The 27519-nt window shown below is 34.3% G+C and overlaps 1 protein-coding gene across 7 annotated transcripts in view; it reads left to right on the top strand.

Annotated features, from left to right (window-relative positions):
• LIPI (lipase I) overlaps nt 1-27519 on the top strand; it is a 54402-nt gene that overhangs the window by 8299 nt on the left and 18584 nt on the right. For 6 of the 7 annotated variants that reach the window (XM_084991716.1, XM_084991713.1, XM_084991714.1 and 3 more), the window contains exons 2-8: nt 7440-7822; nt 10838-10946; nt 12943-13044; nt 15780-15869; nt 17105-17272; nt 19217-19321; nt 26454-26565. In XM_084991716.1, coding sequence (XP_084847842.1) covers nt 7514-7822; nt 10838-10946; nt 12943-13044; nt 15780-15869; nt 17105-17272; nt 19217-19321; nt 26454-26565 — 995 coding nt within the window. In that variant the 5' untranslated portion in view covers nt 7440-7513. Of the gene's footprint in view, nt 1-3873; nt 3977-7439; nt 7823-10837; nt 10947-12942; nt 13045-15779; nt 15870-17104; nt 17273-19216; nt 19322-26453; nt 26566-27519 lie in introns of those variants that run through there. The other variant, XM_084991715.1, reaches the window with a different exon arrangement.

The following is a 27519-nucleotide window of genomic DNA, read 5'->3' as shown; positions in this document are numbered from 1 at the left end:
AACTTTATAATCCTGGTGTACTGGTTTATGGTAATAAAGTTTACTAATTTTAGTAATAAATTTATTACTTTATGGTAATAAAGTAGAACTACTTGTCCTATTTTATGGTAGTAAGAAGAGCAGCAAATTTGAAATTCACAATGAGTAGTTTGCTGTAGAGATTTTGCAAAAGCAGGTCATTTTCTTCATTTTAAATTTCCTTTAAAAAATTTTTGAATATGTACTTGAATAACCTGAAAATATCAGCTAGAAATTCAAATTATTTCTTGTTTCTTTCCAATTGGATATGTGAGCTAAAAATAAATTCTGGAAATGTTTGGGTTTTGAATTAAAATACATAACCTAAATGGTACTAATATACAGTTATCATTTATATTTTACTCACTTGGAATTCTCTTGATAGGCATGTTATTTTTTTTTTTGATGTATAGTATTGGTACCTTAACTCGAAAGTCAAAGAAATCTGAAGTCTAGGGCCCTAATCTTTATGTCATATCATAGTTGACATCATTTTACTTCATTTCAATGTCATAGTTTAGACTATAAATTTATATGGTAGATTTTCTTAGATTATTGTTCTGATTAGTAGTTAGGAAGTTACCTACATTTCAACTGGGAAAAAACTCAGATATAATTGCTAAGTATGCTTCTGACTTTGTTGACCAAATTAAAATATCAGACCTTTAGATATTAATAACAGTAATTATAAAATAAGAAAATTAAAGATTTTGTGAGTATTAAAATCATTCTCACCCCATGCAAACTCTTACATTTTCTCTCATTTTGCACAAATTCCTACCTGCCTGGGATATTTTGTTGAAATTTCAGTAATTTATTTCACACAAGTGTGTCTTATTCAAAGTATATATGCCCTTACTTTCTCCACTACAGGTTCTGAAGTACACCTTTTGGAGGGCAGATCTCGCACTCCTCAACATGAGACTCATTATAATTACATCTGCTTTTGAAAAAGGAAAAATTCTTTGAAAAACTGGGATTACACGGATGGATTCAAAACTTTTTTTTTTTTCTTTTTAGGGTCTCACCCAGGGCATATGGAAGTTCCCAGGCTGGGGATCGAATGCCAGCCACAGCCACAGCAACGTGGGATCCAAGCCACATCTGTGACCTATACCACAGCTCAAGGCAACAATGGATTCTTAACCCACTGAGCAAGGCCAGGGATTGAACCTGTGTCCTCATGAATACTTGCCAGATTTGTTAGCCATGAGCCACAACAGGAACTCCCAAAACTTTTAAATAGGCTCAAATGGGAATGGAGAGCATAATAGGACACACACAAAAATAGAAAGCTGTAGAATATGTTTACGTTTTTTGTCTTGCTTTTTTAAAATGATTTTTATTTTTTCCATCATAGCTGGTTTACAGTGTTCTCTCAGTTTTCTACTATATAGCAAGGTGACCCAGTCACACATACATATATATATTCTTTTTCTCACATTATCATGCTCCATCATAAATGACTAGATATAGTTCCCAGTGCTATACGCAGTCAATGTAAAATTTTCCTCAAAAGTGTTAAACAAATGAAATTGAAATAAGATGTTTACTAAATCATGGTTTAAAAATACTGAACTAATTTCTCTTAAATTATTCTTTTTCTTGAATGTTTGTATTTGTTTTCTATTTATATCACCTTGTAAAATATTTTCTAGTTATTAATCATCTGGAAAGTAAAATAAAATACAGAATACATAATTTACCAAACACACACAACACACACAAATGTTCTTCATAATCATCTGTTTAATATAGTTAGTACCCATAATCATTCAAGTATATATCTATATGCATGTATATTCATTGTATAGATATTCTGCGTACATTTTCAAATTGCATAGATGTTCTGAGTACATTTTCTGATTCCCAGTAACTGCTTTAATGTTAGTGTGGTTTTTACCATTATTATTATAGCAATTGTCAGCAAACATTTCTGTGAAGGGCCTGATAGTCAATATTTTAGGCTTTGAGGGCTTCAAGTCTCTGTTGTGTCCCTTCAGCTCTGCTATCACAGCACTAAAATAGTCAGAGCCAGTTTGTAAAGCAATGTGTGGCTGTGTGTCTAACTAAAATTTGGTAGTGGACACCAAAATTTGGAGTTATTGTAATTTTCACGTCACAGAGTATTTTTTTTTACATCCATTTAAAATGTAAAAACGGGAGTTCCCGTCGTGGCGCAGTGGTTAACGAATCCGACTAGGAACCATGAGGTTGCGGGTTCGGTCCCTGCCCTTGCTCAATGGGTTAACGATCCGGCATTGCTGTGAGCTGTGGTGTAGGTTGCAGACGCGGCTCGGATCCCGCGTTGCTGTGGCTCTGGCATAGGCCAGCAGCTCCAGCTCCAGCTCCAATTCGACCCCTAGCCTGGGAACCTCCATATGCCGCGGGAGCGGCCCAAGAAAAAAAAAGCCGAAAAAAAAAAAAAGTAAAAACCCTGGGAGTTTGGGGTTAGTAGATGCAAACCATTATACTTAGAATGGTTAAGCAATGAGGTCCTGCTGTATAGCACAAGCAACTATATGCAATCATTTGTGATAGAGTATGAGGAAAAATGCTTTAGACTTCAGTCAATTTAAAAATAACAAATATTATCAGCAGAAAGAAAAAGATATTTAGATATTTATTTTTTCTATTATAGTTTATTTACATTGTTCTGTCAATTTCTGCTGTATAGCAAAGTGACCCAGTCATACATATATATATATATATATACGTTCTTATGTCCCATCATAAGTGACTAGATATAGTCTGCTGTGCTATACAGCAGGATCTCATTGCTTATCCACTCCAAATTTAATCCACTCCAAATGTAATAGTTTGCATCTACTAACCCCAAACGCCCAGTGCATCCCACGCCCTCCTCCTCCCCCGACTATACACACACACACACAAACTTTTTATTTTTTTGCATTTTAGGGCTGCACCTGCGGCATATGGAAGTTCCCAGGCTAGGGGTTGAATTGGACCTGTAGCTGCAGGCCTACACCACAGCAATGTAGGTTCCCATCCATATCTGTGACTTACACCACAGCTCACAGCAATGCTGGATCCTTAACCCAGTTAGCAAGGCCAGGGATTGAACCCACATGCTCATGGATACTAGTTGGGTGCATAACCTGCTAAGCCACAACAGGAACTCCCCAAATTTCAATAATACTGATTTTTACATTTGTTCATCATTTGTCTTCAGCAGAAAACTTTATATTTTTCATTTCAACTTGTAGGGCTTCCATTAGTACTTTATATAGAGCAGTGATAGTGATAATGAATGAATGAACTTCAGCTTTTGCTTGTCAGGATGTCTTAATTTTGCTCTCATTTCTGAGGAACAATTCTGCCAGACATAAAATTCTAGGTTAAAGCTTTTCCTCTTTAACCACTCTAACTATATTCTCTTACTGCCATCTGGCCTCCAAAGTTTCTGCTGAGGATCCTGCTGATAATTTTATTGAGGATTCTCATAAGTTTTTTTATGCCTAAAATTTTATTTTTCTTTCTCTTTCTAAAATGTACCAGAGTTGAGTCAGCTTGATATTCTTTAAGAGTTTCACAGTACATTAGTTTAATTTTTTTGTGTCATATGATGTTTTGTTGGTTTTTTTACCTGATATTAATATTGCCAACAAAACTGATTATGATGCCACAATAAAGCTAAATAAAACAAAGCTAAAAACTCAGATCCTCAGTAGCAATTGATATAATGCAGTTATTCATCACATTTATTGAGTTAGGTGGGAATTGGTTAGGCACTGGTCTTTGTTGGGTAAATAGGCACATTTGGCCGTTGACTGGCTGTCAGTCAGTGGGGAGATTAACACAACTTGGCTTTTACACCTGTCTTTCCTTTTCTAGCAGGCCCTATCTGGGATATTCTCATGGTGATTGCAGAAGTGTGGAAGGCCCAGCCATAAAGTGCAAGCCCAGTTCAGCATCTGCTTGCATTGCATCTACCAAGGTCCTATTTTCCAGGTCAAGCTGTAATATTTGTGCCCATATCACAAAGTGGGGCAAATCATTCCCCTTTTAGGGGAGAATACCTCAGAGTTACAAGGCAGATGGCATGGATTCAGGAAAGGGCTCTCACTCAGAGGCACCATTGCAATCTAGTATATCGACCTAGTTTCCTTTCATTTTATCTGTATAGAATATACCTATATCTCCATTTATTTAAAATTTCCAATGTACTACTTTTAACTATTTTATAGCTAAATTTCTTTTTTTAAATGAAAGCTGAATTTTTTTAATAAGCAGACTTTATACAACTATGTAACTGTTTTTGTTTTTTCTCATATAATTTTATCATTTTAGGCTTTCTACTTTGTATATTGACTTTTTCATTTTCTTTATATCTTTTGTTTTATACACTGTTTGCTCTACTTTTATATTTTTTAGTGTGTAGAAAGTTATGTGTACTGTTTTACATAGTGTAGTGGTTAACAGTTAAAGTTTCAATAATCTCTTAAAGCCCATACTTATCTATTTATTCAATTTTTAAAAATTGACATCTTTTGAATCCCCCAGTTAAGGAATTTTGACACAAAACTTACTTTTTTCTATCCTTCTTTTAATCTACATTTCCATCTTAATAGTATATTGGTTTATACTCATATTTAAATATTCTTATTAAATATTTGAACAAGAATAACTTCTGATATTGATTTATGTCTTACTTTTATAATATTTACACTTATATTGGTGTCCAATTTGTTTCTATGCTCACTTTAGATCTTTTTATACTGTGACTTTCTATGGATCAAGTCATCAATAAAATTCTCACTTATTTAACAATGACGATGTCAGGAACTGTACTTAGTTATGAGTGGTGTACTTTAGGAGAATATAAAAATTTTAGGTCACAAACTTTTGCACTTAAAATCTTCATTTGCTACACATTTATCTGTCTGATGTATTGTTTCGGAAGATAAAAATGCAGCCATCCTAACTTCATTGTTCTATTTGTAATCTGAAATTTCTGCCTTGATATTTTTAGAATATTTTTCTCTTTTACTGAAAACCAAACCAGGTTCTGGAAGGTTTTTTTGGTGAGTCTGATTAACTTATTTTATCTGGATCTGGGTGAGCCTTTTTCAGTTTGCATACCCTGGTATGCAGGTATTTCCTTAACTGTTCTAACTGTTGTCCTATCCCTCCCCAGTTCCTCTTCCAACTGCCAGGGGAACATCAGTGATTTTTAATCTGAATCATTATTTCCTGTCCTATATCTCTATTCACCGTCATAATTTCAATCTCTTTCTTCCTTCATTTCTTACTATAAAGTGAGTTTCCATGTTTTAGCATCTATAATGTGAATTTTTATTCTGCAGTTGCATTTTTACTTTTCCTGAATTGGAATAGCTTGTTATTCCATTTTTAACTTTATCCTATTGCTTTTTACCTCAACGAATTTCCTCTAATGGCCTCTTGTTTTTGAAATGTCATTTTTCTTGCATTCCAATGAGGGTGCTAAAGAGTTTTTTTGCAATTATTTTTACATCTGGTAATAGACAACAGATTTTGCTGTTGATTGATTGTTTTAGGTGGTTTATTTCCCTTATTTTATCACAGGGAGTCTATTGTTTATTTCAGGGCCAGGTAAGATATACCTTAGTTTGGAGTGGACAGCAATTTGTATGAATCAGTTGCATTTGGACTTCTCAGAGTTCTAACTCATAGGAAGGTGGATATACACAATTCCCTACACAATTGGTACAATGTAGTAAGTACTGATACTGCACTGAGATTTAATTTCCCCTCCTCTCCACTTCCCCATTCCCTAGTACTTAGGACAAATGAAGTAACAAAGTTTTCCTTCTGTCCAAGTATCTTTCAGCTGTTAACCTGGGAATTGAATACCAGTCTTGCTTCTTCTTTACTGCCTTTCTCCTCTTCTAAATAATTATAACAATATTACATATATATTTAGGGTTAGGGTTAGGGTTAGAATAATTGTAACTAATGCATATATTATGGATTTACCAAATATATACTATATATATGTTGTTTTAATATATATTTGTATGCTAAAACATAAACCTGTGAAATACATATACATGTATTTTACTTAAACATGTCATTATTTGGGGGCATTTAAATCCCTTCTATTTCTCCAGTATTAAAGTAATGTATATTAGTTCATTTTTACATGTTTTTTGGACTATTTTCTTGGGCTAAATTCCTAGAAGTGTAATTACTGGCATAAACTTTACTAATACTTTTGTGAATTCATGATAAATGTTGACAAATTGTTTTCCCAAATCTTATTATCAAGTTAAATTTCCAGAAGCAGTATAAGCATATGCTCTGAAATTATATTCCTCTTTTGAAAAAAAATTATAATTCTTGAAATCTTGAAGAGAAAATAAAAAGCAGCCATGTTTCACTGCCTAGTAATGATTCTTGCTGTTGTTTTGGCTTTGTTATTTCATTTTATGCCCTACTTCCTTCTAGAATGAATGGATGGATAGATATATGTAGGTAGATAGATAGAAAGACAAGATTCACACATTGATGAAATTTGATGATAATTAAGGTATTTTAAGTTTTTGTGTGATCATGTATAAACCTTTAATGCATGAATAAGTATTTACTAATAAAGATTAATATCTTTACATTTAATACAAATTGTTTATTTCATTAATACAAATCCTAGAAAGAAAAGCAGAAAGAGTAAATATTTTTAAAACTATGTGTAGTAGTCACACACATATATGTAAAATTTCAAAAGGATATATCAAATTATGCTCTCAGTATCGACATAGATGAATATTTGTTGTATTTACCATTATGCATATATGTGTTAAAAGGATTTTTATCTTTTAATTTGACAGGAAGAAAATTATTTATTTTTGTTTTGATTTATGTTTGATCATTAGTCAGGTAAAATATGTATTTTATAGTGCTTATTATCCATATCTAAGTATTCTGCAAAATTTTCTTAAGGTTCATAATTTTATGGACTTTTATTGGTGTATGTATATATATATGAGTTTATTAACGATATTAACGATTTTAGTCAAACCATTGCTATTTTGTACAGATAAAAATTAATTCTTATTTTTTAACCAACCACATTGATTTCTATACTTCATCATAGATTTCAAGTATATATACCTCAAAAATCTTTTTAAGGAATTCTCTGGTGGCTCAGTGGATTAAGGATCTGACTTTGTGACACAGGTTCAATCCCTGGCCCATGAACTTTCCTATTCTGTGGGCATCGCTAAAAAAACTAAGCATATTTAAGCAGTCAGAGGATTACTTTAAACATTGTGCTTGCTAAATAAATTATGCTAATGTGATAATAAATACAGTCTTACTCATCCTCCAAGTTCAATAATTTTTTGCAACAACAAGAATCAAATCAAATACTATCCTAGTACTCAGCATAACTGACTTTTTTTTTTTTTTTTTAATTTCAGAGAATAAAGGACCATGCCTTGAATTCTCTCAGCTAAGCGTAAAGGATTCCTTCAGAGATCTGTTTAACCCGCAAATGGAGATATTTCTGATATTGTATACAAGGAAAAACCCGAGCTGTGCTGAGCCCCTGTTTGAGCAGGATAACTCACTTAGTGCTAATTTCAACACAAGCAAGAAAACAGTCTGGCTTATTCATGGATACAGACCAATGGGCTCTACTCCATCATGGCTTCGGAACTTTGTAAGGATTTTGTTGAACCAAGATATGAATATAATTATAGTAGACTGGAACCGAGGTGCTACAACTTTTCTTTACAGTAGAGCAGTAAAAAATACCAGAAAAGTTGCTGTGAGTTTAAGTAGGTATATTCAGAATCTTTTGGTAAGTCTGATATTTTATGTTATATATGTTATATGATATACAGTATGTAATATCATAAAATAAATACTGTTTTCCCATAAGCATTAAGAATTACTGCATTGATATGTTAACATATCGACCATCTTTTCTTTGTGTAAGTGGATAAATCCATACCAAGACATGACCTATTTTTTAAAAAATTATCTTAAAGACCCAGTTACTGTGTTTTATCTTAAAATCATTTAAGATTTCTGTTTTTTGTTTTAACTTTACCTATACTGACTTCAGGATAAGCTAGTGATTCCATGTGCACAGAGGGGATAAACTATAGTCGTTAAATTTCAGAGAAATCTTTTCAAAGGTATGTCTAATATATTTATAATTAGTCAAGTGTGCATTGATAAAACTGAGGGGAAAAACAGCTTGAAAAGTAGCATACTTTTGCCCACCTTGGAGGCAGGTCTCCTTTCCATTTAGGTCCAGGGTTGGTTGAGATGGGTGAAATAAATTCAGGCCAGTTGTAGGTCATTTGTAGTTTGAATGATCTTTGGTTACTAAGTTGATACATATGGAGACCCACGTCTGTTCTAAAGAGAGGTGGTGGTGATGGGCAATGGAGAGTGAAAAGGGTGGGGTCTAATAATGGGGACATTCTTGAGCTTGAAATCTGCCTTTGAGTTGTGTTGTGTTGAACTTCCCAGCCTCTGATGAAATTGAGCAAGCATCACAGATCCAAGAAGCAGTTGCACATAGCGGTTAGAAGTCAGAATGGAGGGCTTCTAAGACCAATCCATCTCTTATCTGTGTGACTTGAAGCAATGGCTTAACCTTTCTGCCTCCTTTACTTGTCTTTACATTTAGAATAACAAAAATTTATAGTAATATTTAAATATTAAATAAAATTAATTCTTGACGAGTGTTTGGCATATAATAATCATGGAATAAAGTCAGCCATAATTATTTATTTTATATCCCCAAATTTGGACAAGATCAAACCTCCCTCTGTGGAGATTGAAGGGGATCTCATTCTCGGGAGTTCCCCTCATGGCTTAGCAGTAACAGAGAGGAAATCGATTCACCTGTTCTTACTGATAGTCTATAAATTGATTTTTCCTTTTAGCAGTGGTATTCTCTCTAATAAATATGTACCTCACATTGTGGAACATATGAATGTTAAGTAGAATAAATGTGTAGTATTCTATAAATTTCTAACAGTGTTTTTACTTGCAGAGGCTTCACATTAAAGAGAAGGGATGAAAAATTCAGTAGCACTAAAGTAGAGAGCAACACTCCCTTGGGGTTCTGGGCATTGGTCTGAAAAATTTGAAGAAAATTATCAGCCTGTGTCTGGAAAACCTGAATCTAGTTTCTCATTAGAATCATTAGAATAAATGTTTCCTATTTTTTTTTTTTTTTTTTTTTTTTTTAGGGCCACACTCACAGCATGTGGAATTTCCCAGGGGTTGAACTGGAGCTGCACCTGCCAGCCTACACCACAGCTCATGGCAATGCTAGATCCTTTAACCTACTGAGTGGGGCCAGGGATCGAACCCACATCCTCATGGATACTAGTTGGGTTTGTTACCACTGAGCCAAAACAAGAACTCCACTTCCTATCTTTCTATAAGCCATCAAATATGTCACTCTGTAGACTGAACCATGAGCTGCTTCCTGAGAGTGTGGTAGAAGAAATTCTCCCTCATTCAAGGTCTCAATGCCACAAACCTTCCTCCCTAGCCTGGGATTCTAAGATGTGTTCAGAACTTGGCCTTGGAAGATCAGACCTCATCACTCTCCAGCTTTAAGTGATCTGGGGGAATCACTTAAAATCTGTGAATCTCATTTTATCATCTCTGACATAAAGATAACTATTCAGGAGTTCCCGTCGTGGCGCAGTGGTTGACGAATCCGACTAGGAACCATGAGGTTGCGGGTTCCGTCCCTGCCCTTGCTCAGTGGGTTAAGGACCCGGCGTTGCTGTGAGCTGTGGTGTAGGCTGCAGACGTGGCTCGGATCCCGCGTTGCTGTGGCTCAGGCATAGGCTGGCGGCTACAGCTCCGATTCGACCCCTAGCCTGGGAACCTACATGTGCCGCGGGAGCGGCCCAAGAAATGGCAGAAAGACAAAAAAAAAAAAAAAAAAAAGATAATTATTCACACTGTTCAGTCTTCCTAAAGTTTTTGACACAGTCTACAGATAAAACAGGGAGTTCAATTAGTTTATATTTTGGAGTTAAACAGATCTTGACCTGAAGACCATCTTTTTCCCATATAGTAATAAGTGTATATGGCTTTGGTTTTGGGCAACTCATTATCAAACCATATTTAATAAGCATTTAATAGGTGCCAGGGAAAGTTTCAGGCAATAGAATAAAAAGATATGTCATAACACTATTGTGAATGTTAACTAAGAGGTTTCTAAAGCACTCATCAAGGTAGATAGCACAAAGTGCCTATATATGTTTAAATATTATTATTATGAAATGCTTTATTCATTATTATTTTGCACATGCTATTTTAGTTAAAAATGATAAAAGTTTTTTTAATATTTAAGTAAAACTTTAATGGTATTAAAATGTGTAAAGAAAAGCCAGATATTTTTATGGGAAAAGTTGAACAAAGATATAGTTGTTTTGAAATTATAAAATCGCATTCTTGGGAGTTCTCCTCGTGGCTTTGTGGTAATGAACCCAACTGATGTTCATGAGGACATGAGTTCTATCCCTTGCCTCTCTCAGTGGGTTAAGGATCTGGTGTTGCCCTGAGCTATGGTGTAGATCACAGACGTGGCTCAGATCCAGTGTTGCTGTGGCTGTGGCATAGGCAAGCAGCTGTAGCTCCAATTCGACCCCTAGGCTGGAACTTCCATGTACTGTGAGTGTGGCCCTTAAAGGAGAAAAAAAAAAAAATCCCATTCCCTGTGTTCCAGGAATAGATTAAATCAGAAAAAAATAATGAATTTTAGAATATTGATTCAACAAGACATAATTTGTGATTTTCTGAAACGAAAATTATAACACTGCATTTTGAATTGCAGAAACATGGAGCATCTCTTGATAGTTTTCATTTCATAGGTGTGAGCTTAGGAGCTCATATTAGTGGATTTGTTGGAAAGATATTTCAAGGTCAAGTTGGAAGAATAACAGGTAAAATATTTTTGACAATATTAAACAGTGTTTTTGTTTTAGTTAGACTCTAAAGTCTTGTTTAGTTCTTAACTGAAGTTTTATATATATAAATATATAAATGGGAGGGGAATGATTAATTTCTGCAGCCTCATGTGAATTTTAAGGACATATTATTATAACAATCCAGAAGAAAGTTTGGCCAATTAAATGTAATTTTTTTTTCATGTATTAACTAAGAATATAACTTACTACCATGTACTTTTACAAATTTTGATTTATTTTAATCATTTTATAAAAATTTTACTTGAACACTAGAAGAGAGAATCAGGAGTTGGTATCCATGTTCTGGACCTGATTCCTCTTATATTTCCTTACCACGGTTACTGCTTCCAGAAAGCTTAGTAACCAAATAATGCTAACATGGATTTTCAGGCTTCTCTCTAGGAATGGTAGTGATTTTAAACTAGGAGGATAGTAGCCCTCCCCAGTTAATTTATCTTTTTAAGAATTATTGAGATCTATTCCCACTGAAGATTTATAATAACTTCAAATGTTAGCACTAGAGTCTTTAGTTAAACAAAGGGGGAGGGGAGAGGTGCATCACTTGTTTAGATATTTAGGATCCTTACAAATCTTACGTATACCTTACCTACTTTGATTAGTTTTAACTTCATCCCCATTATACAGATGTGAAAACTGAGGTTCCGAAATGAATGCAGGAAAATCAATAAGTTAGTAACAGCTAAGGCAGGATTTATACAAAGCTCTAGAATCCAAAGCCCATTCTCTTTCAAGCACCACACTAGCTCAGTTTGATCTAGTGGTAATCCTACCTTATTTTAAAGTGTATTTACTCACATATTAGTCTAGTTCCAATGGCTCCACATGCCAAGTAATTATCAGGGTTTAAAAAGCCAGCAAATTTGGTAGTTCTACATCAGAGAAATTTATAGGGAAAGAGGAGTTTCTGCCTCATTCAGTCATGTGGGCCAAATTAATGAGGGATAACAGAAGGTCCTGAGATGAGCAATATTACATTTTATCTTTTAAAATATCTCTTTAAGGAGTTCCCACTGTGCCTCAGTGGTAACAAACCTGACTAGTATTCATGAGGACGTGGGTTCCATCCCTGGCCTTGCTTAGTGGGTTAAGGATCTGGTGTTGCTATGAGCTGTGGTGTGATGTCTTGTATTCAGCGTTGTTGTGGCTGTGGCGTTGGCCAGCAGCTACAGCTCTGATTCGACCCCTAGCCTGGGAACTTCCACATGCCGTGGGTGCAGCCCTAAAAAGACAAAAGAAAAAAACCTCTTTAGGATGCTTGTTTACCCATTGCATTGATGTTCTCAAGGCATTACATTTCATCTCTTCTGCACCTTTTTACACTCTTCAGGAGGTCATGAGCCTAGAGTTTTTTATTTAGAATTTTCAATAACGCTAGACATAATATCCATACTTTATGAAAATTTTAATATATTTTTCTTTTCTTGTGTATGTGGGAAACTTTTGTGAGGAAGGAATGATGAGCTAATAATAAATATGTTTTATTCCACAGCTCAAATTGCATCTAACGCTTAAAATCATTTTAGACCCACAGATAGATCCAGGATGAGCTAGTACAGCATGAGGTTCAAGACAGGACCGGGATGGTATTTATTATTTTATCCCCTCGGGAGTAGTAGTAATTATATTTTTAATTAAATGTAAAGTTGCAACCAGTATATTCCTAAGTACTTTATAAAAATGCTAAAAAAATCCCACAATATTTTACTGAGGCATCTGTTGTGTGGCTTAACACTACATTGTTGGTAAACTCTGAAGACTGGTAAAAAAAAATTCAAATAAAGATGATACTTGCTATTCATTTAGTTTTATTAATCCTGAGGTTTATTTTTGGACAGGTTTAAGCTAAAACTATATAGGCTTGCTATGTTTATAATGTAATAATGCAAACATATGATCTAATGAACCCTGTGATACAACTTGATTAATAGATAATTTCATTCTTGAATTTCAGGCCTTGACCCTGCTGGACCACAATTCTCTGGAAAACCATCAAATGGCAGATTAGATTACACTGATGCAAATTTTGTGGATGTCATCCATACTGACACCAATGGTAAAAATGTGGGATTTATTCCTTAATTATTTGAAATTGAAAAGGAGACATAGACACTGGGGAAGAGGAGAACATAGGGAAAGAGTAGTGGAGGAAGCATGATAAGACTATAATTATATAATGATTATATTTCCCACAAGCAACATTTCTTGGAGCTAGTGATTTCCTGTGGTGTCAAATGTCACTCTTTGCCTTTAGCTTTCCTCCTTCAGTTTTCAAGAACTGCCATATCCTCCTAAAAAACTGAGATTTTATTAAAATAAAAAAAATATATACTTCATCCTGTTCATGCTATTGACAGTTCTATTGACTTGATCACAATTTCCCCCATGCTTAATTTTCCTGATATATTTAGGTTACCATTCTCTCTACTCATTTTCTCACTTTGTTATGAGAACAGATGGAGATGCTTTTCTTAAAGGCTTTCAATTATTTTCCTAAAATGTCTGACTATTGACAGTTTTGGCCAGAGAGCACCTACTAGACATTTCAGATAATATTTTAGATGCCCTGACCCCCTTCCTTACTTGAAATCCATGATACTATTATTATTTCCTATACATCAGGGACTTTTTCTTTATGTGTATGTTATGTATGTTCATTCAGTGAAATACTATATAGCAATGAATGATTACAAACTAGTAACTACATTTACACTTGACAATGTGGTTTAACATCACAAGCACAAATATACTGGAAATTGAAAGAAGCCAGACACAAAAGCATGCATAAAGTATGAGTCAATTTATGTGTTTTTTTTCCCCAAAATTTGCTAATCTAGAATCTAAAATATATTGTTATGGAGGTATCCTTAGCAGGTAAAGAATAGCAATGGTAAAAATACATATTTAAAAAGAAAACAGTTTTTTTTTAATATAAAAGAGAAAAGCTGGTGATTGGGTTAAGGCACACAGGGAGTTTCTAGGTTCTGTTTCCTGATATGGGTGTGGTAGCTAAGTGGCTATTTGCTTTATATCCTTTAATTAATTTTTAGTTTTATATTTTATATTTTCTGCATGTTATATTTTACAATAAAAAGAAAATTAAAAAGCCATATCTGCTCTCCCCACCCTCCTTGAAACCAAGAGAATGAATGACCTAAACAGACCAAACAAGCTGCCCTGCCCCTTCCATCTGATTAAAGAGAAATGACATGCTTGAATCAAGGGCTGCTTGTAAGTTAATTATAAATATCTTTTGCTTCTTCCTGATTTCTAAGCAGTCTTCTTGGTCTGATTTGATTCTACCTCAGAGGCAGATTGGAGAAAATGTTGGCTAGCATACCCTTACCATACAATCACATCATACATGTGCTTCCCTGGATTGCAGGGAGTTCTAATGAAGTCCTCTAAGTTGTCCTTGGTCTTTCCTTTTATGCTGAAACCCCTCCCCTGTAATGCACATGCTCAGTGCTCTCTTGCCCTGCTAATACCTCACTGTCATGTTCTGATACATAAGAGAACTAATCAAGGAGCTACATTTTTTTTAGAATTATTTTATAGATATTTAATGGATTCACAGCTGCATTTTAATCCTTATTGCCAGAACCAAGTATTTATCTTGTGTTTTACTGAATCTATTGCTGACCTCGCTCAAGAGTTCCTTATGTTGTAGGAAATTTCTTTTATCCCAAACTAAAGTTTGCAGTCTTACTCGGCAGCCGTATTTTATATCTAATCACAGTCCTGGCTATTCTGAGCTTGCTAACCTCTTTCATTCTTAGGGCTTCCCTGAGTTATGGACCCCATATTGGTAATGCACCCAGAATTTGCACCTTCCTCAGTGCCCCAAGGCTCTACAGAATGGCTATCAGTATTTGCAGATGTGGAACTCAATAGTACAGAGAGATGTCTGTAATGTGACATTTTATATAAGCAACTTGGGTACCCTCAGATTTTGGTATCTTTGGAGTTAGGGGTAGGTGTGGCGAGGCCTGGAACCAATACTCTATGGATACCAGTGGACGAGTATGTACTGAAGCTCTTAAGTCATAGCTATGTGTTTCATGTCACTCTGGCCCAACTTGTTCCAGCTGTGATGCAGCATCTTTCAATTTTTCCAGTTAGTGAATTTTAGCATCAAATCCTTCATATTATTATCAAGAAAGAGAATGAATCATCACACTCACCTAAAAGGTCGTAAATGACTTGGTTTCATTTCCTCTAATGCTCTGTCTCACATATTTCACCAACTTCTTTGAATACCCCATGCGCAAGCAGATATCAGCTTGACTTACTACTTCCATCACATTCTTCACTGACCCTTTGCTCTATTCTCAACTCCTCATGGGAGATTTTCCAAACAAGCTAATTAAAACTGCAACCTACCACCCTCACTAGGCATTTGTTGACCTTTATTCTGCTTAATTTTTCTCCGTTGCACTTACTATTATCTTAAATACTGTATTTTTGCTTACTTATTACATCTTTCTCTACTAGGAAATACTTTCCACTACAATAAGAAATTTTGCTCTTTTCCTTTTTCACTTACGTATTCACAGCACAAAGAACTGTGATGGGCCCATAATAAACTGATCATAGGTAAATGTGTTAAATTAATGAAACATAATTTGCATGAGGAATTAAATTGAGGAGTTAAGACTAGAAAAACTCATCTTTTAAAAAATAGCATTTATTTTCTGATTCAAGTTTTTAGTCACTTTCAGTGGATTTTATAGGATATGTGGCTGACCTGATTATATTTACTTTGTGATTCTTGAGTACTTTTCTTCTCAGGTTTAGGCATTAAAGAACCCTTGGGACACATAGATTTTTATCCAAATGGAGGGAAAAAACAACCTGGCTGTCCTAAATCAATCTTTGCAGGTATACCAATAGTATTTTAGAATAAATTGTTCATGACTCAAAATAATGAAAGAAAATCAGTTTACCTTTTCCCTGCTTAATCTGTGGGCAAGATTTTTATCACTCTTGCTCAGGATTCGGGAGTTATTGGTGGAAAATAGTTTAATTTTATCTTTCTCAGTTCATAAGTGTTACCGTAAACATCTCATTTGGTTATGGGTGAAACTGATTATAATACAGTCTCAACAGTTTTAGTTCATCATTTTAAACATTAGGAGAAATTTACAAGTCAAATGAAGTAGCAAATGTAGCCAAAGTATCATATAACACAAGTTTGGTTTCAGGATTTAATTTTTCTGTTGTTATAGTATTGTAAAAACATAGGTTTATGAACTTCTGCACTTGGTTATTCTGTACATACATAGCTGAGCAACTGTTTCAGGTGTGGAATTTGGCTCAAATCAGAGCCATAGTAAGAAATATTCTGAGGTCTGCAGTGGCAGCTGGTCAAGCATCACATCATTAATAGCTGCTACAACTAGAGAAGTTTGGCCAAGAGGATAATGATGTGAGCAGTTGGGAAAGGAAAGGGACATGATAAAGTGTTAATGTCACCAGGTTTCTTAGTCATGTCCAACACTGGATAGAAATGTTAGGGGATAGAGTTCCCATGTGGCTCAGGATCCATGAGGATGTGGGTGTGATCCCTGGCCTCGCTCAATGAGTGAGGACTGGGCGTTGCTATGAGCTGTGGTGTAGGTCATAGATGTGGCTCAGATCTGGCATTGCTATGGCTATGGTGTAGGCTGACAGCTGTAGCTCTGATTGGACCCCTAGCTTGGAAACCTCCATATGCCACAGGCGCGACCCTAAAAAGCAAATAAATAAAAATAAATAAATAAATAAATAAAAATAAAATAGAAATGTTAGTGGTGAGAGTTAAAAGAGAGCTATGTGTACACTAGTTACAAAATATGGTGACACTATGTGTCTAGGGTTTGTTGAAGTATTGAAATGAAATATATTTTGCTGTTTTAATTATTACTTTAGAAAAATTTGCTATAAATCTCACATAAAAGGCATTGTATCCTTAAGTTTTCAATTGTACCATTTGTTTAGTTGCCTGAGATAAAACACTGCATTTTAATCAATACTTTAATGTTCATAAAGTTCACAACATTATGTAGAACTTAATCTTTATTTTTTTCTAACATATGAACTTAATATATCTAACTGCCTGATTTTTAACACTAAAGGAATTGAATTTATTAAATGCGACCACCAGAGAGCAGTTTACTTGTTTATGGCAGCTTTGGAAACAAGCTGCAATTTTATTTCGTTTCCTTGTCATTCTTACAAAGATTACAAGTCTGGCTCATGTGTGGATTGTGACAACTTTAAGGAAAAATCATGTCCTAAACTAGGTAAGAGAGATTGTTCTAATTACTATAATTGTTTGTGGGAAATGGACAACATAATTGTGTTAGTATTTTCTACTGGAAACTTTCACATTCACTTGTGAATATGTTAATGCTTTATGGGAACTTTTTTTATGGAACAGAGAAAATAGTTTATTTCGTACTAAATATTTTTTTCAGATACTTAGTGAGAGAACTTGGTGAACTGCTTTTCTGTGCTCAGTGTAGTGGGTGCATTTGGTGCTCTCATGATCATCCTTGTTCTTGATACATGAAAAGATCTTTTTAAACTTTTTTGTCTTTTTTTGGGGGGGGGCTGCACCTGTGGCATATGGAGGTTCCTGGGCTAGGGGTGGAATTAGAGCTGCAGCTGCCGGCCTATGCCACAGCCACAGCAATATAAGATCTGAGCCGCTTTTGCGACCCTACACTAAGCTCATGGCAACACCAGATCCTTAACCCACTGAGCGAGGCCAGGGATCGAATCTGCGTACTCATGGATGCTAGTTAGATTCGATTCCACTGAACCATGACAGGAATTCTGATATACAAAAAAATCTTACTATTTATTATCTATATTTCCACTAAAGAAAGAGACTTGTACATTCTTCTTAGCAGTACTGAGTTTTGTTTTGTTTTTTAATGGGGAGACTTATGAGCAAGTAAAGAGGTGTGAACCATGGTTAGCTTTTCATTTGCTATTGGCAAGTAGTACGAATCGTACATGGTTTCACAACTCATAAATCAGTAAACTTGATAAGAGTAGTTAACTGTTGCAACTTGCGATTACTAAAGGCTGCTGGTGGGAAATTATAGAGAAAAAAGAATCCATGTAAAAACCGAATGTTAGAAGAGGTGGAAAGAATTTCAGAGGCTGTTTGTTCAGGATTTGCCAAAAACAATACCAGACCCCAGGCATGTCATGAACATCTAAACATCTGATCAGTATCATGTAGTCTCTCCTAGAAATGTTTCCAAAACCAAAGTGCCTCAGTGAAATGTGTTGCAATTATCAAGTCTGAATTAAACAGCCTCCTGCACTTTTCTTTCACAGGAACTTTATATTAACATACTCGGAGAATTGCTAGGAGAGGCAAGCAATATGCAGGCTTTGCCAGACTTTTTTCCTTATAGACCCCTTCTATCCACAAAATGTCTTGTGGGATTAGTTTTCTTCAGACCTCATTTTGGGGATTGCTTTTCTGGTCCTATTGCTTTTCCATATAAAGGAAAATTGTAACCTAGTGTGAACATATGGATTGCTTAAGGGCACAGTGAGAACGAGAGTTAAACCTCTAAATTTTCAATTCAGTATTCTTTCTACTACATTCAAATCTAAAATTTAGAGGTAGCAATGTGGAAATAGACACATCCATGAAACAGGAAGCATCTTATAGTGTGTATATTGCATATTCTCAATGTACAAATAATGTTTGTTTCTGAAGTATTTATTATACACACAAAATATAGTGTATATAGGTGCTATCTCTATTTTGTATTGTCTATATAACATGTACATAAGCATATCGTATCTGTATGAATGTGTAAATAGGCAAATTGGTGGCTGTGCTCATGAACTAATTTTCATGTTTAAGTTTTATCTAATCAATTTATTCTGCTGATTTACTAAAAAGAATTTCAAGTAGAATTCCGAATTTACAATATAGTAGTAAAAACTTCTACAAATGGGCTTTAACCATATGGAGTATGCTAAACTCTAATAAGATTTCCAGGTGGTAGATTTATTTATGAATCTCAAATTTAAGAGTTGTTATCATAATTAAAAATAAATAGAATGTGAAATTATTTTGAAAAATGATATTACGTTAGAAAAATCCTCAAATTAAATTATTATTATAATTTTATCCTTTATTTTTTTTAGTGATTTGATATTTTTGTATGCTGTTTGATGGAAGTCAAATTACTAATGTTCTATTTCTCAATTCTCAGGTTATCAAACTGAGCTATGGAAAGATATCTTAAAAGAAAGAATAGAAAACAGATCTCTCAGGACCACGGTGTTTTTGGATACTGTTCAAACAAATCCATTCTGTAGTAAGTTAACATTTTTAACAAATGAGCCAATAATTAGTTTTATATACTAATTTATATTTTTATCCAAAACAAATTTTACCAGGCACTTTCATGGGATTTTAAATTTATTAGAACCAGTTGTACAAATTCAAATAAGGATTCTTAAATAAATTGAGCATATGCTTTGTGTAATATTTTCCAAAAAAAATCAAGGTCTTTTGTTTTATACCCCCAGTTTCCTACATTTAGAGTTATGTCAGTGTATAACAGGTTACAGAGTTTAAGTCATCTATCTACACTTTTTATGATTATCTTTTTGGAAACTGAAACTAAATTCTATAAATACAAAAAGTGCAAATAAATAGTAATTTTCCCAATATATTTAGAGTTGGATAAGAGGAGAATATTTGAAGAACAGGAGATAATCTCTTATAAATATATTAAATAATTAGACTTATGAGAAGCTATTTAAAAAGTGAAATTATCCTCTTTAGAGATCAAATCTTGAAGTGGTTTATAAATAAAATCCCTATTATACAAGAATATCATGAAATAAATTTCCAGTCACTGCCATTGATCTTGGCTACTGTGGAATAAATACTTAAAATAGCTTCTTATATTTCAAAATATTTTAGGCTAGGTAGTATTACCATTTTGCAGGCACAGTTACCATCAATTTTAAGATAGTCTTTAAACATTTGTGGTGTGTCCTGTCATTCATTTGTGATGGATCCTGTCATCCATTTTTTTGGGGGAGGGCAATCCATTTTGAAATTAAAATTTTAATTGAATTAAATTTAGATTCACATGTAGATATAAGAAATAATGCAGAGGAGAGCCTGTGTACAATTAATTCATTTTTATTCAATGGTAAAATTTTTTCATTAATATAGAATAAATAAAATGTCACTACCACAATATTTATCTTGCTAAAATCCATCCATCTTATTTATATTTCATCACTTGTGTGTGTTTAGCTTTGTACAATTCAATCATTTAATCATTCTGTAGGGCTTTATATTTATCATGACAGCAAAGCTATTGAACAGTTCCATCACCACAAGATCACTTGGGTGTCACTTTTATACTATATATACAATTTTCTTAACCTGACCTTTCTAATCTGTGACATCCATGAACATATTCCTAAAATTCTGTCAATTTAAAAATTTTGTATAAAGGGAATCATTAACTATGTAACCTTTTAATTTGGCCTTTTAAGCATAATTCTCTGGAGCTTCACCTGTGTTGCAGCATGTATCAATAATTCATTCCTTTTTATTGCTGAGTAATATTCCATTGTATGTGTGTAGTGCAGTTTGTTTAATTATTCATTTATTGTAGGGTATCATGGATATGGTTAGATTTGGCTATCATGAATAAAGCTGCTATGACTATTTGCATAAATATTTTTGTGTAAATTTAAGTTCTCATTTCTCTGTTATAAATGCCCAGGAATACAAATGCTGGATCAGAAATTAACTGTACGTTTAGCCTTATAAGAAAATGACAGTGTTGGAGTTCCCACTGGGGCACAGTGGAAATGAATCCGACTAGGGAACCATGAGGTTGCGGGTTCAATCCCTGGCCTCGCTCAGTGGGTTGAGGATCCCACATTGCCATGAGCTGTGGACTTAGGTCAGATGGGGCTCAGGTCTGGCATTGATGTGGCTGTGGTGTAGGCCAGCAGCTACAGCTCCTATTCGACCCCTAGCCTGGGAAACTCCATATGCCGTGGGTGTGGCCCTAAACACACACATACACACACACACACACACACACACACACACACACAAAGAGAGAAAGAAAATGACAGTTTTTCAGTGTGGCTAACCGTTTTTTATTCCCCACAGTAAAGTATGAGTGATTTAATATCTCTGATTTCTTACTAGCATTTGGTGTTGTCATTATTGTTAAAATTTATCTATTTTTTTTTTTTTTTTTTGTCCTACCCATGGCATACAAAAGTTCCCAGGCCAGGGATCAAATGTAAGCCACAGACATGACCCAAGTCGCTATAGAGACCATGCTGGATCCTTAACCCACTGCACCACAGTGGGAACTTCAAAGATTTATCCATTCTGATAGGTGTATAGTGATGCATTGTTGAGAGTTTAATTTTTTTGCTCTAATAACATGATATTGCATATATTTTCTAGTATCTTCTTTGGTCAAATGTGTGTTTCAGTCTTCTGCTCATTTTCCAACTGGATTTTTTTTAACTATTGAGTTTTGAGGGTTCTTCATATATTTTTGATAGAAGTCCACTTTTACTTGTTGAAGATTTTGTCTGCAAAAATTTTTTTCCCAGCCTATAACTTGATTGTTTTTTAATCTTCTTCATGAGAAGAAGGTGCCATTCCCTTTTTATGAGGCCTAATTTATTACTTTCTCCTTTCACGGAACATAGTTTTGGTGTCTGAGAACTCTTTGCTGAGCCCTAGGTCCTGAAGATTTTCTCTGGAGATTTTTTTCTAACAGTATTATACTTTTATGTGTTACTTCAAACATAGACAATCTTATTTAAATATATATTGAAAGGCACATAGTGCAGAATATCTAAAATAATCATTAAGATTAAGAATAAAGAAATAAACACTTTGACTTTCCTTCTGCATCATGTCTCTTTTTCTGATTCTCCTCTTCCACTTTTAAGGCTTTGTGATTATAATCCTTGGGATTATTTTGGGTCCACTTGGATAATTCAAAATAATTTCTTTACTTTAAGGGCAGCTGATTAGCAACCCCAATTCCCTTTGAGATTTTAATTATCCTTTGCCATTTTAAGGTAATATATTCACAGCTTCCATAGATTAGGACATGGGCATATTTGGGGAGGCCTGCCACCGATATAAAATACATATTTGAGTTTTCAAAGTCTACTGGCATTAACATTTACCACTTCAAGTGAAATGTGAGGACTTTATTTCCATTTAGGTTATTTTACATTCTCCACTTTTAAATATTATTATCTCGAGTATCAGATTGTGTGATAATTTTTATTTCAAGTAACAAATATGATTTATAAACTCATAAGGAAAACAATAATTTATTGTATGTATCCATATTTCTTTTTTTCCATTTCCCCTTTTTGTTTCTGATACTCTAAGATTATTAATTTCATCAATTCCTTTGTGTACCTTTCTATAATATTTAAGAATGGGTCTGCTAATGAGAAATTCTTTAAGTTTTTTTTTTTGGTCTGAGAATGTCTTTATTTCTCCCATATTCTCAAATAATGCTTTGGATAGAAAATTAATAGTTGAGGTCTTTCTTTTAGCACTTAATAAATGTTCCTTTTGGCCTCTGTGGTTTCAGATGAGAAATCTACTGTAACCCACTTGGTGTTATCCTGTAGATAACGTTTTCATCATTCTACTTTGACTGCTTTCAAGATTCTTTTCTTTTTTTTTCAGTTTTCTGAAGTTTAATTATAATTCTTTTGTTATAGTTTCACAGGTCTGTGGAGCTCTGTTCATTTTTTTTCTCGTAGTCTATTTTCTCTCTGTTTCAGACTGAGTAACAGCTTGATCTGTCTTCAAGTTCACTTGTTTCTATCCTCTACCACTTCTACTCTATTATTGAGACTATCTAGTAGGTTTTTTTTGTCCATTATGGTATATATATATTTTTGTCTTTTTAGGGCCACACCTACAGCATATGGACGGAGCCGAAGCCACCTGCCTATGCCACAGCCACAGCATCATGGGATCCAAGCTGCATTTGTGACCTACCTCACAGCTCATAGCATTGCCAGATTCTTAACCCACTGAGCAAGGCCAGGGATTGAACCTTCGTACTCATGGATACTAGTTGGGTTCATTAGCCGCTGAGCCATGACAGGAACTCTGGTATTTTTCACGTATGTAATTTCCACTTTATTTTCCTTTTTCTTTTAAGAGCTGCACCCAGGGCAAATGGAGGTTCCCAGGCTAGAAGTCAGATCGGAGCTACAGCTGCTGGCCTACATACACCATAGCCACAGCAACATCAGATCCAAGCTGCGTTTGTGACCTATACTACAGCTCATGGCAACACCAGATCCTTAACACACCAAGCAAGGCCAGGGATCAAACCCGAAACCTCATGGTTCCTAGTCAGATTTGTTTCTGCTGTGCCATGATGGGAACTACCACTTTATTTTCTTTTATAGCTTCTATTTCTTGGCTGAGACTTTTCTATTCATATTTTGAAAAAGACTCTGACTTTGAAGCATTTTTTTATGATGGTTTCTTTAAAATTCTTGTTAGTTAATCCCAGCATCTGATTCGTGTCGGTGCTGGCATTAGTTGATTGTCTTTTCTCACCAAAATTGTGATTTTCTCTGTTCTTTGTATAACACGTAATTTTCAACCACCTACTGGACAATTTCTCTATGTTACAATTTGAGTTCTGTTTAAACCTTCTATTTTAGCAGACAGTTACACTGTCTAGATTTTGGCTTTATGTATTGTGAGACTGTGAGTTTATGCTATATAAAGTTTCAGGATTGTCATATTTTCCTGTTGACTTGCTTTGCTTTTTTTTTCTGTTTTAGGGTTGTTTTTGCCTTGCAAGCTATTCTATCAGATGCTCTCACAACAACAATTTGTCTCATAAAGCTTGGAATCTTGTGTCTTCTTTTCTATCATCAATATTATGTTCTGTAATATTTTATTTCACTTCTTATGTAACAATAAACAGTTATTATCAATATTATCATAACATAAAATGCTCATTTATAAGTTTCAGATTTCTACATTTTATATTCTTCTTTCCTCCCTCCACAAATCCTTCCTTTTGAATTTAATTTCTATCTTATTTAAATAGACCCTTAGTGACTTTTCACTAAGTAATGCCTCTTAGTTCATTTGTTTGTTTCCTTGAAAATGTCCTTATTTTTTTTTTTTCCTTACGCTGGAATGTAAATTTAGTCTCGGATAGAATTTTACATTGAGGGTTGTGTTTTTGTTGTTGTTGTTGTTGTTGTTGTTATTGTTTGTTATTTGTCACAGCCTGCAATGGGTTGATGTGGGCTCTCAGTTCCCAGACCAGGGATTGAACCCAGGATGCAGCAGTAAAAGTGCTGAATCCTAACCACTAGACCACCACTAGAAAATAACTCTCTGAGAGTTATTTTCATTGAGTACTTTGAAGGTATTAAGTTTTGTATTTTAAAATAAATTTCTTTTTTTCATTTATTAGCAATATTATTCCTTGAATATAATCTATAGTTTTCTTCTGGTTAAACTTTTGTTACATATAAACTTTTATTTATCTCTCTTAATTTATGCATGATTTATTGTTGTCATTTTCTGAAAATTCATGCATTCCATGTTCTGTTTATATACTTTGTCTTTTAAGAGTTGCTGCACAGTACTCAGAAAAACTCACAGAGAGTAAGTCTCTACTAAAATTAAAGAAAATATTTGTTTTATTTCAAAACAAAGGTTCATGAAAACTCTCAGCCATCTGACCTTCTTCATAATCTCCCTTCAGAACAAGTTGGATTTTGTTTTTTTCAGAATTTATGTACCATAAACCTGGAGCGTTTTTCATGTAAATTTTGGGACACCCTTAACCAGCTGATGCCTGTTACCTGGGGTTTTATTTAGTCTCATGGAAAAAGATTTTTTCCACCTGCGTCCCATACAGAACCAGTTGGAAGACATTTCCAAGTTTCCCTTTCAATGACAAAGATTCCCTGACTGTGCATGAATTTTCATCTTAGCTCCATCACTTTGTATTGTCTCTTGTTGCAGCATGGATGTTGACACTTCTGCCTCTGTCTCCATGCTACACTCAGTTCTCAAGTCCTGCGGAGATCCAGGGCTTTAGTTCTTCTAAAGCCTGGCCTTTAATTTCTCTTAATCTCTGCCTCCTGATATTTTCTCTTACTTCATATGAGCTTGGTTGCATATTTAATTTATGAATTGAACACCCAGAATTTCTAGATACCTGTAGCAGAGGTCAGCTTATTATTAACATCTCAGTATATCATATTGCCAGAAATCATCTGAGCAAGTCCGAACACTCACTTTTTTGGGTGAAGGGAACAAAGTATTTTATCTAAAGCTGGGCAGTTGATTTAAAGTAAGAAGTGTTCCCTTATGTCTTTTGAGTTAGCAATTGATGAAGGCCAATTATAAATTCATTACTTTATTTGAGGTGGTACTAAACATCAGGCATAAGGCAAGAAGTTACTCCAGTTGTTCAGTAGCAACATTAAACAGCTACCATGCACAATTTTAGTAAGTGTGGTGAATCGCACAAGAAAATTCATGCATTCCATGTTCTGTTTATATACTTTGTCTTTTAAGAGTTGCTGCACAGTACTCAGAAAAACTCACAGAGAGTAAGAACTTTTGGCGTAGCCCAGATGATACTGAGTATAGGGATGAGTTCAGCATCTTTGCCTCTGAAAGATAAACCACTGTTTTGTATGGGCATTTTGAAAAAGAACTATTATGAGCTCACTCTATATAGGACTGATTTTACAGTCATTCCTAAACAACCAGTGAAGTTGTAAATTATATTTGTCAAGCAAATTTAGCTAGGTCTATTAATCAGATAATTAAGGAACCTAATCATAGTTACCTTAGATATGCTATAGATAAAGAAAAAAATGTTGGGAGTTCCCGTCGTGGTGCAGTGGAAATGAATCCGACTAGGAACCACGAGGTTTCGGGTTTGATCCCTGGTCTCACTCAGGGTTAAGGATCCGGCGTTACCCTGAGCTGTGGTGTAGGCCAGCAGCTACAGCTCTGATTTGACCCTTAGCCTGGGAACCTCCATAGGCTGCGGATGCGGCCCTAAAAAAGACAAAAGACAAAAAAGGAAAAAGAAAAAATGTTTGATTGACCTAAAATCTCATGTTTTGGGGTTTACAGAACTGTTAGCATTTACTAATTATTTGACCAACTTTTTACCATACCCATCACTGTCTGGAAAGCTTTTCATTACTCATTTTCAAAACTAGTTAAAAAATAATAAGAAATAAAATGTATTACTTATGTACTAAATGTGTGCCACTCATTATTATTTGCAGATATACATTCCTAGATTACATAAATATATGTTCATATGCATATCTGTAGCAAAACAATTAAAAAAAATAACATGAAAAAAATTTTTTTAAATAACATGAATTGCATTCTATATTTTTGTTTTGTAGCCTATTATTTTGTTCTCAGTGTAATTGTTCTGGATAAGACTATGAAGGATGGCTATATTACATTTAAATTATTAAATCAGCTTGGAATGGTTGAAGAGCCAAGGCTCTATGAGTAAGTATAATTTAGTACTATTTTCTTTTGTAAAATATATTTTCTTGAGCACCCAAGAAAACATTTGGAAGATAATCCAAGTAGTGTAAATACTCTATGCAATGAGTCTTAAACTTTTAAGTATTAAATGGATCTCTGGTGTCATATTCTAATTCATTTATTCTATGAAGGGAGCTAACTGAATATGAAAAAGACTAAATAACTTGTTTGTTATACATTTATCTACCACAAAGGTTAGAAGAAGAGAGGAAACCTTCCACTTAATTTTGAGCATCGATAGAATGTGTTATAATGAATAAAAATACTATTCCATTATAGTTTATTACTTTAAATTGCTTAACATTGTATATATAATGTATATCCAATGCATACATTTATGTATGATTCATTACTTATTCTATCAGATACATGCTTTGTTAGCTTTTGAATTCAATTATCCAACAAACAATCAGCAGTAATCAAATGTATTCAGGCCTTTCAAAAAATAATGGGGATCCAAACTGACATAGCAATATTACCACTCTCAAAGAGGTCACAGAATACTAGAGGAGACTAATGCATAATTACAGGTCTGAGTAATAAGTTTTATACTAGCAGAACACTTTTGTGCTATGGGAGTACAGAGGAAGAGGCAAAGAAACATTTGAAAGAGGGCTATTGCAGTTAGGGGATAGAAGAGAGTCTTTAAAAGGCAGGGAGATAGGAAAGTACGAGACGTCAGTAACACAGACTGCAGTTCTGGGGTAGTTGCTTTAAACTTGTTCAGAAGGCACTCAAATTATGAGTCTTAATTTCCTTTACCAGCATCATGTTCTGTGCAGAACATGGTGAGGTATTGAAACGTTTCATTCAAACACTTGATTAGTCCATTTTTTTATGAAAATATAAAATATGAAACCCATACACAGGGTAAATCTGTCTATCTAAGCCTGACCAATGGCTTTATTGTTTTTC

The sequence above is a fragment of the Sus scrofa genome, chromosome 13 (assembly GCF_054392235.1).
Source record: "Sus scrofa isolate SSC_HxYL_T2T_F1_AM1 chromosome 13, Sscrofa_HxYL_maternal_Yorkshire_Landrace_v2.0, whole genome shotgun sequence".
In the NCBI taxonomy this organism is placed as follows: domain Eukaryota; kingdom Metazoa; phylum Chordata; class Mammalia; order Artiodactyla; family Suidae; genus Sus; species Sus scrofa.
Note: the sequence above shows the minus strand (reverse complement) of the source record. Positions and strands in the feature narration are given on the sequence as shown.